At 41.4% G+C, this 17,326-nt stretch overlaps 3 protein-coding genes across 12 annotated transcripts in view; 1 reads left to right on the top strand and 2 right to left on the bottom strand.

The window, feature by feature from the left end:
• Positions 1–30: 30 nt before the first annotated feature.
• On the bottom strand, positions 31–2,788 carry LOC110983580 (heme-binding protein 1-like). 3 transcript variants are annotated; one of them, XM_087145734.1, is made up of 5 exons: positions 2,715–2,788; positions 2,001–2,101; positions 1,558–1,687; positions 1,165–1,357; positions 31–802 (listed from the first exon to the last, which is right to left on the bottom strand). In XM_087145734.1, the coding sequence occupies exons 2-5, from the start codon at positions 2,073–2,075 to the stop codon at positions 616–618; spliced, it is 585 nt and encodes a 194-aa protein (XP_087001860.1). In that variant the 5' UTR covers positions 2,076–2,101; positions 2,715–2,788; the 3' UTR covers positions 31–615. The 3 variants fall into 3 exon arrangements, with proteins under 3 accessions (XP_087001860.1, XP_022098627.2, XP_087001861.1); XM_022242935.2 differs by having other exon boundaries at positions 2,001–2,097; positions 2,715–2,774; XM_087145735.1 differs by having other exon boundaries at positions 2,745–2,768.
• A 723-nt stretch (positions 2,789–3,511) lies between these two features.
• cep295 (centrosomal protein 295) lies at positions 3,512–14,292 on the top strand. 5 transcript variants are annotated; one of them, XM_022242886.2, is made up of 16 exons: positions 3,512–3,635; positions 3,931–4,077; positions 4,216–4,416; positions 4,752–4,958; positions 5,360–5,485; positions 5,778–6,002; positions 6,375–6,474; positions 6,624–6,854; positions 7,004–7,317; positions 7,458–8,791; positions 8,970–10,290; positions 10,555–11,598; positions 11,949–12,213; positions 12,529–12,729; positions 13,066–13,246; positions 13,445–14,292. In XM_022242886.2, exons 1-16 carry the CDS (start codon positions 3,519–3,521, stop codon positions 13,629–13,631), a joined length of 6,201 nt encoding a protein of 2,066 aa, XP_022098578.2. In that variant the 5' UTR covers positions 3,512–3,518; the 3' UTR covers positions 13,632–14,292. The 5 variants fall into 5 exon arrangements, with proteins under 5 accessions (XP_022098578.2, XP_022098579.2, XP_022098575.2 ...); XM_022242887.2 differs by having other exon boundaries at positions 11,949–12,219; positions 12,529–12,693; XM_022242883.2 differs by having other exon boundaries at positions 11,949–12,219.
• Positions 13,756–17,326, bottom strand: part of LOC110983581 (amine oxidase [flavin-containing] B-like) — a 27,352-nt gene continuing 23,781 nt past the window's right edge. For all 4 annotated transcript variants that reach the window (XM_087145492.1, XM_087145493.1, XM_087145494.1 and 1 more), the window contains exon 15: positions 13,756–17,219. In XM_087145492.1, the coding sequence (XP_087001618.1) occupies positions 17,076–17,219 (144 nt within the window). In that variant the 3' untranslated portion in view covers positions 13,756–17,075. The remainder of the gene's footprint in view (positions 17,220–17,326) is intronic.

The raw sequence follows: 17,326 nt of genomic DNA, 5'->3' as shown, positions 1-17,326 counted from the left end.
ATGCACTTTCCCATTAATCAAGGAGCTTAATTGTTTGTGGCACACCGATTCTATTTAATATATTAATGCGTTTAGTTGGCATTTCAACTTCAACTTGATCACTCGTAAGTTTATTTCCGATTGTCCTCAACTTTCCCGTAGCTCCAATTAAGATGGTAAAAATTGATTAGGAATTGCTTCAATATCATACAACCATCAAAAATTGTGACTGTTTAACCTTTAAGAAAGAATAAAGACGAAAAACTTTGATCGACATAAAACTTAATACTAAAATCGTACATACAGACCTGTTTGTCGTGCGAACGGTTAGGCTCGCCCCTCAAAAAGGCCATAAAAGTTTACATCTTGAAAGGAATTCCCCAAATTTTGGCCCCGGAAAAAAATTTCCCCCAAAATGTAATTTTGTTTCCGCCCTTGGCCCGAACAACGCTCAAAATCCTCCAACTCACTAGAAACCTTCACCTAAAGACCGAATTGAATTGAAACAATAATGATATATATATTTTTTAAATCACGATGATTGAAAATGTTGGGTTCTGTTTTTTTTAAATCTCTTTTCAGAGATTCCTTCGTTCTTCTTGCTTCTCTCTTGGCATGTCCTGACTGTTTTTATCTTTAAGATCCTTCGGTGGTGTCTTTGATGAACCAGATTTCGTTTCGTCGTCCTATCACTTTCATAGGACTGTCATAACCACAGAAATAGCAGAAACCAGTTTTGTACTTGTGTTCCGTTCCTAAAGCTTCGCCTAGTTTGGCCACTTCTGCCAAGGCAACCTCCTCCTTGGAAAAACCGCCATATTTCCTGAGGATAAAAATTTTTTAGGAGTTTTAACATTTACATCCTATTTTAACCAGGTCTTACGACACACGTTGCTTTCTGGAGTTTGCTCCCAAACCAGCACACTTTTTCACAAGCCCTTTTTACATTTTCGTGTGCGTCCATATCTGTGACGTACACATGTATTTCCTTCACAAGATTTTATGAAAGGTATTTGCTCTTAATTCCCTAGGGACAAGCGAACCACTTCGATTGAACTCATAAATTTAAGGGTCAAAGGAACACTACTTCAAGAGTCCAAGGACAAATATAAGGGTTTGTTTAAAATAATTAAGTATGAACTATGCATGAGCCCGTCCTGGGGTAGTGGAGGGCGGGAACAGTACCTGGCATACACTCGAGTTGAGGGTGTTTGTCTGATTGTGATAGGCATGTCATCATTCGGCGAAGGCGGTTTCTCTCTGTGTTCATCAGGAATCATAAAACCAACCTTGATCTCCTTCTTAAAAGACTTCCAGCTTCCAACTTCTCCTGGTTCATGGTACACCATGACCGGAGCGGTCATGGACATACTCAGCCCTGGTAACAAAGCACGCAGCTAGTTAAAAATGTGCCTCTGATGAACCACTGCGTGAAGTACGTATTTGTCGCGAATAATCCACCCTATACTACTCTGCCTTCGAGAATTCAGCCAATCAACGTGCAAAATCGTGCAACAAAGTAGTCTTTTAGCTCTGAGGTGACTTCATTACCAACGATACGGACCAGACATGACCTACCTTCTTTGTTGGTTCCAGAAATGTACTTAAACAATTTTTGGAAGCCAGCACTTGTAGCCTCCTTGATTGTGTCCGCCTTGGAATCAATCACGGCCCACATGCAAGGCTCATATTGACGCTCCTCAAAATCCTGAAAACAAATTTAAAAAAAATTGTGTCAGTTTTTGAATTGCGGGAAGAGGCTTTTTTTCGTAAGGGTTGGGGACGTCCAAATTTATGAGTGCATTCACAATCCGTGTAGGTCTCGGGCCCAGCCTGAGGAAGAATGCTCTCCAAATTATTCTGAAAGAGCGACTCGCTATTAACCCTAGCCCTCCTCAATCCTTCACCTGTTGGAGGACTGAGGAGTGTTAGGGTTAACAGACTTCCAATCGATTTAAGGGGGAAAACACTAAAATAACGTTTGGTCCCATACGGACAGCTGGGACCGTTTTAATTCTCACCTTCGAGGAAGAAATGACCGTATACTTTGGCCCCTCCGTCTTGGTGAACATTAGGGATGTTAATGTCTTAAACATCCTGTCTCCTTGGAAAGCTCGTCTATCTAATCAAAAGTGACATTTTCAGGTCCAATTAATGATGATAAATTATCATTGATAATAATTGCCATTTAAAGGACGAAAATCACAGTGACGATTTTACAGTCGTGGTGGTGCGGCTGGGGCTGCCGATCTGGATGAGTTGTACAGGCCTATGATAATACATTCATTTTGATATTTCTCATCCAACACACATCTGCTTTATTTTCGGAGGCCAGTTATTTTGTTGTAGTACATTGTATGTCTTGAATAAGAACATCAAGAACATTGTAATACTCAGCTGGTGAAGGACTTTGGACATTCCCAAGACGCGTTTTCTTTAGTACACGTATCTGGGCAGACACGGTGTCATTTCTTAGGGGAAAATGATTTCATTGCCAGTCTTCAGGGGAGAGTAATCAACGCCTCGTGGACTCCTCTGTAAAAAGGCTAGATTTTATTTCCCCTCTGAATATAGCTTTTATTGAGGTCGGGTTTTGGAGAGAAAACAAAATTATGTCCCGGTGAATGCACCGTCCGAGCACAGACTCGTTTATATATTTGTGTCAGACACGCCTGTTCACGGTGATTTTTAACATTAAAAATATTGATTAGTCATGTACATTTCTCGTAACTCACCTATCTCTATGACAGTGGAAAAATCCTTACCTACCCTCGGCGAACCCTTGAGTGGTGTACATTGATTTCTTTTAGGCTATACAATTTCTTATCAGTAGGCCTACCTGATAAAGAGTTACATAAACATTTTCCTATATATATCTTTATGATCATGGCTGAAGTCAGCCGACAGAAGCGTGCACTAAATAAACACAAACAGCATTCCGATAACTGAAAATATGGCGTAATTTTATATAGAAATAAAGAACACGGAATATGATAGCCACCCCAAAAATTCAATTTCACCATTTCGTAATCATTAATTTTCTTCAAGCTTAAAAAGACGAGTGTTTCATTAAAAAAAATGCGAACAAATTCTCTCAAAATCCACCGTGACGGCTGGTTTGGCCCGCTGGTCGGCAATCCAACTCAAGGTTAGGCTGTATAGGCTAAGGGCTAGTTTCTACAGCCATAACGCTGCACAGCTTTGCCGGCCAGCGGGTCTGATGTGGCGGATGGTGTCGCGGTATAGGGGATTGACTTTGGACCATTTTTTATCCGTAAATTTATCAAATCTGCCTGGGATGAAAACGCATAAAATAGAGAATTGATGCTGTTGGTAACGGTCCTCACTCGAGCCTCTCCAACGAACACACACAGTGAACAACTCGAAACGAAACACACCGTTAAGATGGCATACCGCCCTCAATTTTCAATCTCTTTTGAGAACAGAGACAAGCTGCTCTCGACGAGCCAGACCGCCCTCTATTGAATTGACATTTTAGTTAGGTGCCACTTTATAAGGGGATATTATTGTTATCTGTAATGACAAGTTACCATACTGTGAACCGTCGCGCGGCGGTTTATGCAAACCGACAACGAAAACATACTTTAAAACCGCACTCCCTATGTTTGTACAAAGAGGAATGTATTTTATTCGTGGTACGTGTGTTTGGCCAGTTTCCTTAAATGATATTAAGCTGTGTGAATAATTTTGATGATCTCATTTTTGTTTGAATAGGTCTAGGGCTTACTCTAGGCCCAGGCCTAGGCATGCTCAGCCTCAGATGCTAGGCAAAAAACTTATTTTTTTTCCCCTGTCATCTGGCATGTCTGGTCATGGTCATGTTATGCTACACGCACAAATAGATACTGGTGCTTAAATGCTAGTTGAATGTTAGAAATGCTCTAAGCCTACGTGCCAACTTATGTCAGCAACTCATTTTTTTTGTCCTAGGGTAAGATTTCTGAATATTTCACCATTTTCACAATGCCAACCACTGGAGCAAAGTCTCAAAAGACTGGTTACCATCTCAGTCCAAATGAGGAAGCTGCACTAATCAAACGAGAAAAGGAGAGACGACGTAAACTACGAATCCAACAGGTGAGACTTAATCCTTTGAGTTCTCAAGGTTATGGAATGAGTGAAACTTGCAGAAATGATTAAGAATCTTGTAATTTGGTTTGGTTAATTGGAATCAAACCCTTCGTCTTGATGGTCCTGATGCATTTCTTTCCTAAGGTCCGTGAACAAGAGAGGAATTTTGCCTCCAAGGTCAGAAGTAATGTCAACAAGAAGAAGGACGAAGAATTGAAGAACCTGGCTCTTCATATGAAGAAAGATTGGGAAGAGGAGAAAAAAGAGAAGACAGACGCTTTACAGAAGATAGTGGAGAGAAGTCTTGATAGCATAGGGGATGGACACAGGGCTGCTAGCAACCAGGTATGATCTAATAATTGGCTAGATTGATATCAGCTTATGGAAGTCTTTGAAAGCAGGGCCCATCGATAAAGTGCTGACATTGTGTGTACCTTTTGTAGAGGAGTTGGGGGTCAGAGGCAATACGCCGAGTGATAATTTTGTGTTAACCAAAATATTGTGAAATTCATGTACTTTATCAGGTCATACCAATTGAGACCAGCTTTTATTACATAGAAAATCCTTAAACAAGATGTAAGTTGTATCCTTAAATTGTTTAAAGGCATCTTCTTGAGGATTAAAGAATCATTCATCTACTCCATTGTATTCGGTTTTTGTTTATGTTTATTATTCCGCAGCCCCCATTGGCTGAAATTCGAGCAGCTCAAGCCCTCAAGGACCAGCATTCTGCCATACAGCGCTATAATACCGCCCTCAAGAGACAACAGGTGGAGGAGGAACAGCAGTATCTCAAGGAAAACGCCCACATCATCGCCAGGAAGTCAGCATTGCAAGCAGAGAAGATACGGGCTGCAAAAATGGCAAGCTTACCACCACCAGTCAAGGTAAAGGACTGTGGGACCAGATTCCTTCATTTCATATCAGGACAGGTGACGACCTTCTATTTCTTGTCTGCCATTGGCTGATTCCTCTATTCTGGTTTCCTATTGGCTCAGTTCTTCACATGCGGACTACACTGTCTACATGAGTACATGTACATTTCAATAAATAAATACAACTGACCCGTGACAAAGGTCATGAGGTTTAATGTTATTGTTGGAGCACTCTCAATAGTCATGCTCTATTTAGGTGTGTTTGTTGTTCATATTACTACGGATGTTTACTATGACAGAGCTTGACTGGGATGAGTCTAACTTTAAGTTTTCTGAACAGAAAATTATAAAAATCAGATAATTTGGCTAATACATGTGTAACTTCTTAGCTTTATTTCCTGACTTTGTCCTAGGATCCACTGGAAGATCTGGATGACGTCGGAAAGGAGAACAAAATCGTCATAGTAACCAGTGGTTTCTCTACGAGTCACTATCATCTGAAAGGAGAGTACGTGGAGAAAGCTGAACCCGAGGAACAGGTAAGGATGTATCTAAAGCAACCGGCTACAGCTAGCTTTAATACATGCATCTATTGGACGTGGCTGAAGCCACTACTTATTGACTTTCATAGGCCTAACTATTTTCTCCAGTCATAGCCACAATGATTGGACACAGTCTAAACTGAGTCGTAGGCATTTGTTTGACTACTGTACTTGTACTTACGATTTGCTCGACAAAGTTTTTTTGGAAGAAGTAGCCATCTTGAAGAATACAGAAGAACTTCTTGAAAATACCTGCAAGAAATGCTGATGTGTATAAGTGCAAATTTAGGAGGACGCTCGACTGGCAGCACAAGAAGAAGAACGAAGAGCAAAAGAAGATAAGATGGAGACAGAGAGAGAGGAGAAGGAGCGACAAGAGAAAGCTCTTCTGAGACATCAGCACGCCAGGAAACAAGAGTTACTTCATCAAGATTACAATAAACTGATGGAGGAGTTGGGACATATGGAGCAAGCAGACAGACGACGAAGGCAAACCATAGTGGCCAATATACCAGTAAGAGGATAATAAGCAAATCTGGGATTTGAAGGCTTGTGATGTCCCAGACAATTCTGCACTGTTATTATAACCATTCTAAGTGTTGAGTAGATATTTAGTGCTAACTTTGCAAGCACAGAATTCTAACTATCAGTTCATAACTTCTCGTTGACCTGGCAACTCCTGTATTTGTAAAGATTCTCAGTCATAGGAACAAGAGCCATAAAATTGGGCTTGGGGTTCAAATCTCATCTGTCTGGTGTTTGTCTTGAAAACCTGAAGTTTCATTTTGGAGGAAGTGGTAATTGACTCAAACTCACCAGCATTAATTCCCAACACATTTCATCACATAGCTTTGGTTTGATGTGTCTGTCCACATTTTCTCGGCAGCATCAAGTGTTTCAGCCTCCTCACAAAAGACTTGAAGATAAACAAGAAGAACAGCAGAAATTGGAGCAAGCGTTTGAAGACATGTACATGGCTAATACAGGTAGGAGCAGTTGGATGGGTAGGCTGAGAACGAACAAAGAGGGAAATATTAAGAGAAAAGTTCCTGTAGTCTGAATCAAGTCTACACTTACGTACAAGATGGTGCCACCATAATTCTTGCATTGAAGACAGTCCCTCTCTCATTGCCAGACTACACTGGTGATTTGATCCTGGCCTTGGAACCCAAACCACAGAGAGACACAGACCTGGATGTAACAGTGGACTCTGTGTCTGATGATGTTGGTATCTCACTTCAGCCGGTCCCGATACTACCTGCCGATATAGATGACGGGGGTAAGAGATTCCCACAAGGGTTGGATGAGGAAAGCGAGGAGGAGGCAGAAAAAACAATTGCAGAGGAGAAGCCAAAACAACCAAGAGGTCAGTGACGATCATAACCTACACCTGTACACAATGGACACCTGATACTGTAGTCAATTAGTGCACTTGTTTTGTTCAGCTCTCCTAGGTGCTTGATGTGTCAGTAGTCATACTCTGATATGTAAATATCATTTATATCAATCTTCTAGCTCCTCTAAAGAAGTTGATGGATCGCATCAAGAGTCAGCGAGAGGAATTGAAGAAAAAGGTTGTATTGGAGGTACCTAGCCCAGAAAGACACCCTCGTGAGGAGCTGGAGACCCCGTCTAGCTCAAGAGACTTGCCAACTGAGGATGCCTTCTCACCATCTCCTGAGGCAGCCCAGGAGGAATCTGAGAGTGACAGAGGTACACTTGACACTTTGGAATCAGGGACACTGTCTGAAGACACCAACAAGCTGGAGGAGAAGAGGACTCTCTTACATCCCCTGGAAGAGGCTGCCAAGATAAGATCTGTGACAAAGGTATGCTTGAAGAATTTGAAGGAGTTATGTCTGTGGCAGTGCTATGTTTAGGGCATTATGTTCTATTGAAGGAGTCTTATTAAATCTTTTTGTGACAGCTGTAGGTTACCTAGGATTCACATTTTTTTTCTTGACTGTAGGTGCCTGAAGTAGAACTGCAGAAGAAAGCACAGGAAGACATAATAGCCAAGGAGGATGAGCAGCGACTGCGACTTGCTGAGAAACAACTGCAAGAGCACATGGATCACAGGGACCATCTGCAGATGCTGCAAGATAACCTGCTGCAGCGACAGCGCATGCTGCAGCAGCATATTGGGGAGCAAGAAAGGCTGCATAGGGAACAGCTGCAGTTGCAGCGGGAACAGTTTGGAAAACAGCAGCCCGTGCTGTGGAATGATGAACTGCAGCCACAGTTGAATGAACCCCTAGAAAACCAACATCCACAAAGTCACAATGTACATGCCATACAACGACTTATAAGACAGCTGCAGATTTCTGACCAGCAGCGACAGCTTCAGCGAGCGCAACAACTGCAGGTCACACAACAACAGCAGCAGACACAAGATAATGGCCAACAACAGCATGATCTCACACAGTACCAAGACCTTCCAAATAACCTGCTGCGGCAGCCAAACCTTATGAGCAAGGAATCAAGTCGTCAAAAGCAGCATTTGCAGCAACAGCAAGTTGAAGTAAATACAGCAGATTTCCAGTTACCCAGGCAGAGAATTAGCCAACTGATGGAACGGGAAAGATCAACCCAAGATTTTACAGTTAAACCTGCCGTTGAATTGATGGATCCTACAACTTTTCCCAAGAGTGTCTCTGGTCTTGAACAAAAGAGAGATTTCCAAGCCAGGCAGATTCCAGTAACTGTAGAGCAGGGACATGGTGAGGAATGGCTGAGACAACACTTGCAGGACACTGTAAAAACCGCTGTGTCAAGCCAGCTAACTGCAGATCAAGCAGGAAGAAAGCTACCCAGTCATGACACACTCCAAGAAGCTCAGCTGCAACTAGAACAACGAAGGGAGAGACTCATGCAACTATATCCTGAACTCCAACTTCCCCCATATGAGCCTTACATTAAGAACAAACCCACCCCAGATTCTACAGAACCCATGACAGACATGGTGACAGATACACCAATGTACCAAGGAGGACAAATAGTGAGAGACGCAGGGCTAGGAAAGGGCATAGAGCACTCTGATGCTGTACAAGTCGCACCAAGTGTTGTACCCATTTCAGCAGCAGAAAGCTTTGTAAGACAGCAAGGGGCATCCCAAATAACAGGTGTAACTACAACACGTGATGTTTCTGCAGCAGGTGTATCTGTAACTGGTGTATCCTTAGTGTCAAAGCCTGAGGCTGGGCTCTCATCAGGTGCAGATTCTGCTTCTGCACCTCAATTAGATGTTTTGAAACAGACAGCTCATAGCACAGCGTCAGGACTTCCCCTTAATGAAATGGAAAGGTATGTATAGTTGTAGTAGATTAAATGGGTCATTTTAGTCAAGTTAGCATTGTTTGTGCTTCACAAAGATGCAAGCATTTAACAACTTCCCAACAACTTAAGAATCTTGCCAGCTTTTTGAAAAGATTCTCACCAGATTTTCTGCCTGAGAGTTTTCCTTTGGTAAATTTGCCCTTAGGAAATTGGAGCAGCATCGCCAGCAACTGCTGAAGACATGGCAGCAACTTCAGCAGCAACAGCAGCAACAGCAGCAGAGGATCCTTGACAAACAGAAGATACTCGCACAGAGAATAGGACAGCAAAGACAGGAGCAGTTGAGCAGGCAACAAGGACAGGGGACTGTATCACAGGGGATACCTCAAAATGTGATAATTTCACCTCCAGGAACACAAGTAATGATGACATCACAGCCTATTCTACATGATGTTATGTCTCAAATTCCACCTGGAATACCACGAGCATTGTCATCTACTATAAGGACATCGCATCCAGTACCTCCAGATGTGGTCTTTTTGCAGCGTGGAACACAAGATGTGATTGCGTCAGAACCACCAGAGGTGACAACAGTGCATCCAGATGCCCAACCAAAAGTGGCAACAAGAGAACTTGGAGTGCCTCATATCAAAGGAATAAGGAGTCCAGAATTTTCACAGCAAGTAGGCCAAACATTGTCTAAGACAAAAGAGTCATCAGATGAACCATCCCCTTCCAGGGCTGTCTATAAGCTTCCCTCCATGACATTAGGCAAAACATCTTACCACTTTGATCCAACTCTTGATGTAGCTGGTAAATCTGTTGAGAGGGAGCTGCCATCATTTCATGAACTCTCTCCAGAAAGTAGTGCCAATTTGACAGAGAATTCTGATCATCAACCAGTTGAGGTTACTGAGAATCAAGATGTGCCTGCTCATGGCCAATCTGGAATGGGAATTGCACAGCATATGCAGCAGGACTGGGGATCCATCTTTGTTTCTGGTTCAGATCCTAATAAACAAGTAGAACGTAACCAGTCTGCCTTGCCATCACAAAGACTTGCAAAACACACCAGACCTCCGCCATCACAGTGGAGACTTCCCCAGATGACTATGGAAGCAGGACCTCATGAACTAAGTACTATCTTAGAGGGAGAATCCCCAGAAGGCAAACATTTGTCCCGAGGTCACCAAGAATTGAATCCACTTGCCTCAACACCACATAAAACTAGTCCATTCCTTCTGGAGACCTCTCAACAAGGAACCCAAGCTAGCAGTAGTCCATTCTACCTTGGGGAGCACGCAAGTGTGAAGTCTGATCCTAGTGGCAAGGCTTCCCAGGTGGCAACTCCAGTTGGTCAAGTCAGTGGCATAAACTGCTCAAAGACATTGACTATAGCAGAGGTTACTCAGACACCCAATGTAGATAGTCACAGCCAGGGTCAAGTTGATACATCACGTCCTACTTTTGTTCCGAGCTTTGCAATGGATGTTGGACGAGGTGTGCTGTCTTATCCCTCCTCAAATGTGAGTTGGCTTCCTTCAAGGTTTATTTCATGCATCTAAACTGTAGTTGTTGCACTATTGCAGTTACAGTTCTTTAAGTAACATATTTATGGCAAAGATGAATTTCAAGAACTCTAAATTAAGAAAATGTTGAGAATCAACCTTTTCCAAAGAACACATTAATTTTTTCTTGTAACTGATAGTCTAGATATTCATGTACCCGGTACATGAGTTAAATTAGATTTTGTAATAAAACTTTGTGCATTATTTTTGCTCCCATGTCAGGTAATGACAGAGGGACCAGTTGCCACAGTGACCGCATCTGCAGCATCATCTATTCCAGTGGCTTCCTCACATGCCACACCGATACCCATCCCCAGCCCAGCCAACATCCACATTGCCTCTCCAGTTACTGACACTGAGGAGGTAACAACGCAACCTGACTCGACAATCTCGATGTTGAGTGAGCACACCTTGGTAAACAGCTCACAACTCAGCGATGAGTCAGTTGAGCAGTTCCTTGCTCTCTCTGCCTCTGAAAGCAGCACTTCAGATTCAGCATCCTCAACCAGTGCCAGGTACCAAGTACAGATGCTTGGTAGTGATAAGCGCTCCACCAAGAGCCCCGTCATTAAGGACTTTGTGATGGACATTCCTTCTAGGAGCTCTTGGAAGTCATCCTTTGAGCCATCTATACCTCCCTTTTCCCAGTCAGGAGCAGCTGCAACTGAAGTCACTCTTCCAAGCCTTCCAACAGCACCTCGACAAAGCATAGATTCGGAAGATTATAACTTAGGTCCAGTCTCACCCCAGAGCACCTGGACAGACACAGACACCCAGAGTGGCTCCTATCTGGCTGGTGGAGCACCTTTCTTCCCAATGTTCAGAGGCTCAGATATACCCAAAGACGGCATGCCGATGTTCTCTGACGTGTCTCTCAGCCATTACAACACCTCATTAGAGAGTGGTCCCACAATACTCCCTATATCCACAGTGGATCTTGGGCAGTTAAATAGGCGTGCATCCCCCAGCGGAGAGTCAGAGCAGTGGTTTATGCCACACCAGAAGTTAGATAACTCTGAATTGCATCAACCCGACAGGGGTGCCACTCTTAAACACAGTCGAGAAAGAGTGGAAACAGGCAAGGAGACATTGGAATCAGAGACCGATGTCTCAGTAGATACACCCCCGAGTGATGATGAATCCTCCAAGCTTTCCTATGCCGGGGCACTGGTAGAAGAACCCCATGATGCATCTGGAGCCATGGTGGATGACACGTTACAGGAGGCAATGAGAAATATTGCTGTCAGTGAGAGTGAGACTTCCAAAGTAAGTAAACAAATCAATTAGATGTGCTCTCCTGGGATGCAGGACCCGGAGGCAGAGAAAGGGAAGGAAGTTCAAGTAGTAGGTATAGTGCACAGTTATTAAATGTTATTGTGTACTCAGTTCAAGAAAATGGTGTCATACTGTGACATGATGCCACCATGGTCCTGTGCACCTGCCAAAAGTACAATAAAGCAGTCACAGTCCATATCACAGTCTATACTAGGAATCTATAGCCTGGTGTTACACAAAATTTCTTGTATGAAGTAAATACATGTACTTTGCTAGTCTTCTCAGTGATGAATTTGGTAGCCAAATTTATTTTACTTTTTGTCTTGTGAAAACCTACCCAGGAGACAGGCATCATTGAGGATCCAGATTTAACCCTCATTTCTCTCAACTCCACCTTGACATCCTTTGGTCCCCCTGATGATTCCAATGACTCAATAAAACAAAGGCAGTGGGTATCAGAGGAGCTTGGCAGTGACTCATTGGTATCATTCCTGCACCATGAAGAGGAGATGGCATTGGAAAGCCCAGCTAGACCTGGTTTAGACCAGTCTAAAGCAGTTGGAACCAGTTCATTGATGGCTGAGGATCAGGTTGATCTTACTGGAGGTACAGGTAGACATTGATTTCCGTTTTGAAGATATTCAAACTTGAAGGCAAAAGTGACCAAGCTCAGTTGCATCCCTAAATCAGATGTCACAAAAGCACACAAATTTGTTGCGTATGTTTGAATGAAAATGCCTATCATCTTTACCAGTTGGATACAGAATTAATTACTTCAGGGGGGGGGAAGTACCCATCGATTTCAAGTCAGGAGAAGGGCCTGAACACTTTCCTAAGAGTCACTTATCAAGTTATTTCAAACATTAGCCCTTGACATGAATTGTTGTTTACTTGATGGTTACGTCCTTTCTTTCATCTTAGCCTCTTCTGAAGACCGTTCTATTAGTCTGCAAGAAGCCTTCATGCGGCACAAACAATCCTTCATTAGGTCCACTCAGTCCCGTCAGCTAGAGGTCAAAGTTCACGCAGAGAGCCATCAGGCTACAGCATTCTCCCAGACGCTGGATAACTGGAAGAGATCTCGAGGTGGGAAGATACACCGACCCTCAAATACCAGGACTGGTAGGTTCTTCTTGTAATACTTCAAAGGTAGAAATCAGTTTTCAAGTGGCCCACTACAGGTGTGCCAGGCTAATTGAATTTCTCTTAACCTCCGCATGGATTGACTTGTTATGAACCCTCAAATAATTCATCCTAATCACACAATTTAACGATCATTTTTGAGACAAATTGTTTAAAAGCTCTTGATTAAGGATAAAGTGCCTTACAGTTACGCGATTGACTTCAAAGAATGCCAAGTGACCAGAATATCTTAATTTCTGTTCTTTCCTGCAAACTTGCACAGAGGTGTTCTGAGTGGATAGATGTTAAAATTAAGATTTGTTGCAATCGTTTCAGGTAAAAGCCCATCAAAGGGTCCTGCAGTCAGGGGTAAAAGATCAGGGACAGGGCCAACACGACATGGACAAGTATCTATGAGGGAGATTGAACAAACCAAAGACAGGAGCAAAATAACTCGGACCGTTACATCCTCAGATCGAAAGGCGGCAGAGAGAGACATGTACCTGCGAAACATTAGGTTGGAGTTTGGTCTTGATTTCTTCAACGAGGACGTACATCCTCATTAAAAGAAGGGAATTGTAAAGGGAAAAGAATGTGTATGACAAAAGCTGTACGGATTGTTTTCTCTCATTTCTTTGCATGTGGAATCATACAATTATTGGCAACTGATGTTGCATCAACAAGTGTCAAATTTTCATCTGTATATTCCTCCAAGATTGTACAACCAGCTAGAGGAAGTGCAGAAATGGAAACTGACTCAACAGCGAAAGAGGGATTATGCAGCCAATCGACAACGTGGCAAGGAGTTTGGACAGAAGCTACAAACTCGCTTCAAGTTGACCAAGCAGACTGGAAAATCTTCAAGCTTGAGAAATGCAGGTACAAATGGATCTGAAAACTGAAAATGGCATTGTTGCTGCTATGACTGTGGTGTAATACATAAAGCTTAAAACCAAACACTGAATCGGAATGTAACGTCTTGGTTACTTGAATTTTTCGAGAGTCAAAAACGAAGCTCAACATTAATAGGCTTCAGCAAAATTGTGTTTTTATTTAACGTTAAACACGGCATGATTTGAAGGCAAATTTACTTGAAGCTGTAAATAAACATGGAATCACAAGTATTATACAAGAATAAAACATTTGAAATGTCACTGTAACATTTGTAAAATATTTGAGGTATTCACTGATGTACAGATGAATTTTAACTTATTTTAGTACGCCATGATTGTTCATTCGAAAACATGTTTCCACTGAGCATGTTTTATAATGCATTCATAAACTAACACTCCATTTTGTGAAAGTCTCATGTAAAGCATATATAGTTTCTTATATAATCAGCCTTTACAGTTGGAATAACCATCGGGCACAAAGCAAAGCACTAGACATGTTTAACATGCAATGTTTTCAGGTATATATCTTTTCTGCTAATGATAAATCTACTTAAAGGAATCATTTCATTCCAAATATCCAACTACTTAATGTTCACCACATTTTCAGCTGTAGCGTTTTGAATGACTTTGGAATAAAAACTCCAAAAGCCAAGCACAACATGTAAACTTACATGTGTATGCATGTGTAATATATCACTAAAGTATTTATATATTCTACTGATAAAGTCATTTACAGGAAGGGTTTCACTCCAAAACTTTGCCAGTATTTATTTATCACATTTCAGCCATCATGTTTGGAATAAAGATCTCAATGGAGTAGGCAATTACAAAGCATAACACAAAACTACAAACAAAATAAATCAAGATAAACTAAACACCACAACTTTTCGTTGAAAGTAAAGCAAAACAATTGATAACAATGTCCACATTTTTAGCCTTTTATAGGCAGGCATGTGTATTTCCCTCACTACAACTAGAATTCTAACTTCTAATTCCTGCTAAATAATTTTCTGCAGTAATGATAAAGACAAAACTCCCCATGAACTTTCCTTCCTGGAATCCGTACACAATTCCACAACTGCGAAGAATCAAATACCTCTTACAAAATTTAGGGTTAAAATGGATGGTTATTTATAAAAATGAATATGCACATAATAATGCATATTCTGTCATATTTGCTTGAAACCTGTTTGTAGTTTATAACTCACAATTTCACCAGCAATCCTGAAATATTGAATGGCCTGGAAAAAGTCCTTGGGCCAAGAGTTGAGATTGCGTCGAGTTGTCAGAATTTTCAAACTTGCAACCAAGATTGTTCTGCTGATTTAGTCTTTCCAACATGCACTACCACATTGCAATCACATGCTCTTAGTCTAACCAAACTTAGCAAACAAACAACCTGCATAAGTTTGCTTACGATAGTCAAATAAATCTGTTACTGACAAACCCCCCTCAAAATGGTGCCACTAGATCTATCCAACTGTAGAGTGACTGGATCAAAGTACATGTATAAAGCATGTTACCCCTGGTGTTTTAGTCTTTTACAGACACATGTATAAAGCATGTTACCCCTGGTGTTTTAGTCTTTTACAGACACATGTATAAAGCATGTTACCCCTGGTGTTTTAGTCTTTTACAGACACATGTATAAAGCATGTTACCCCTGGTGTTTTAGTCTTTTACAGACACATGTATAAAGCATGTTACCCCTGGTGTTTTAGTCTTTTACAGACACATGTATAAAGCATGTTACCCCTGGTGTCTTAGTCTTTTACAGACACATGTATAAAGCATGTTACCCCTGGTGTTTTAGTCTTTTACAGACACATGTATAAAGCATGTTACCCCTGGTGTTTTAGTCTTTTACAGACACATGTATAAAGCATGTTACCCCTGGTGTTTTAGTCTTTTACAGACACATGTATAAAGCATGTTACCCCTGGTGTTTTAGTCTTTTACAGACACATGTATAAAGCATGTTACCCCTGGTGTTTTAGTCTTTTACAGACACATGTATAAAGCATGTTACCCCTGGTGTTTTAGTCTTTTACAGACACATGTATAAAGCATGTTACCCCTGGTGTTTTAGTCTTTTACAGACACATGTATAAAGCATGTTACCCCTGGTGTTTTAGTCTTTTACAGACACATGTATAAAGCATGTTACCCCTGGTGTTTTAGTCTTTTACAGACACATGTATAAAGCATGTTACCCCTGGTGTTTTAGTCTTTTACAGACACATGTATAAAGCATGTTACCCCTGGTGTTTTAGTCTTTTACAGACACATGTATAAAGCATGTTACCCCTGGTGTTTTAGTCTTTTACAGACACATGTATAAAGCATGTTACCCCTGGTGTTTTAGTCTTTTACAGACACATGTATAAAGCATGTTACCCCTGGTGTTTTAGTCTTTTACAGACACATGTATAAAGCATGTTACCCCTGGTGTTTTAGTCTTTTACAGACACATGTATAAAGCATGTTACCCCTGGTGTTTTAGTCTTTTACAGACACATGTATAAAGCATGTTACCCCTGGTGTTTTAGTCTTTTACAGACACATGTATAAAGCATGTTACCCCTGGTGTTTTAGTCTTTTACAGACAGGTAAAAATCACTCTTAATTCCGTTCTCTCCTCCCCCCTCCCACTTTAAAGCTGTACATGAAAACCAAATTTACAAGTAGTGCAATGTGCCTTGAAATTCAATCTAATTAATTTCATTTATTTTCATTAAAAATGAGTCACCGTCCAAAGGTAACAGCTCTCTGTTACCAACACCAAACTTAGTTCCGTCATAAAATACTGATTTTGTCAAATCTGCTACATCAAAGTTTCATTAGATAAGTTTTAACCGTAAGCTAGGCTTTCATTTGATATATAATTCATCCCAGTGGCATTTTGCAGTAACTTGCCATTTGCATATTCATATAATTTCATTTTATCACACATGCTTCTGAGATAATGCCCTGTAAACATAACAGAAACATACTCTCTTAATTTTCCTTAGTAACAGAGGCTTTCTGGTCAAGAAATTGGCCTCCAAATATTTCACCCTCAGCACATGGAACAGGCCAGTATGCGTTTTTGCAATGCGCGACATAATACACATTTTTGCAGAGTGGGACATATATACGTGCATTGCAAATCAACCAAAATCTTCCGACAATCATTAGTTATATTAATGCTGGCTGTAACAACACACTTGATTGGAATGTAAAACCACCGCACTCAACATTTCTTTGCAAGCCTTGTGTGGTAGTGGTAGTGTTTATCAATTCCCCTTCTTAACTTTGAAGCAGGCAAACTTGTATCTCAGTAGGATGATCAAGGTATTTGGCATTAAATTGCCGGACTTGCAATGCTGCCCAACCTTTCCATGAATCCCCAAATAAAAAATCCTTTGGACTCTGACCGTCCAGATTCAGTCACTTCTCTTCGACGAGACTCGTTTACTTGTACTTGGCACGCCAAGCAACAAAAAGCCCAACGGCTGTAGATGCGATGGCAGTGTGTGCCAAGAACTTGAGGAAGCCAGGAACAGATGGTGCATTCCGCTCGAAGAAAGTGGAGTGGAAGGGAAGAGCTGGCACCTCCTGAAAACAATAAAAAATAGAGAAAAAAATTTCACTGAACAAGCATAAAGCAGGAAAAAATGAAATCACAAAATTATAAACCTTGTGGAAATGCCAAGATCCTGTGG

Source organism: Acanthaster planci, linkage group LG14, assembly GCF_054643075.1.
Source record: "Acanthaster planci isolate LZ-2023a linkage group LG14, COTS_SCS, whole genome shotgun sequence".
In the NCBI taxonomy this organism is placed as follows: domain Eukaryota; kingdom Metazoa; phylum Echinodermata; class Asteroidea; order Valvatida; family Acanthasteridae; genus Acanthaster; species Acanthaster planci.
The sequence above is the reverse complement of the archived record's forward strand: the minus strand, read 5'-3'. Positions and strand labels throughout refer to the sequence as shown.

Excerpts from the sequence above, each read along its gene's own strand:
- LOC110983580 (XM_087145734.1), bottom strand. The coding sequence starts at position 2,075 with ATGTTTAAGACATTAACATCCCTAATGTTCACCAAGACGGAGGGGCCA. Across the intron at positions 1,358-1,557 it reads TTCTGGAACCAACAAAGAAG|GGCTGAGTATGTCCATGACC; the intron begins GTAGGTCATGTC and ends CTTTGTTACCAG. Across the intron at positions 803-1,164 it reads TCAACTCGAGTGTATGCCAG|GAAATATGGCGGTTTTTCCA; the intron begins GTACTGTTCCCG and ends TTTTATCCTCAG.
- cep295 (XM_022242883.2), top strand. The coding sequence starts at position 3,519 with ATGACAAGTTACCATACTGTGAACCGTCGCGCGGCGGTTTATGCAAAC. Across the intron at positions 10,291-10,554 it reads TGTCTTATCCCTCCTCAAAT|GTAATGACAGAGGGACCAGT; the intron begins GTGAGTTGGCTT and ends CTCCCATGTCAG. Across the intron at positions 11,599-11,948 it reads GTGAGAGTGAGACTTCCAAA|GAGACAGGCATCATTGAGGA; the intron begins GTAAGTAAACAA and ends AAACCTACCCAG.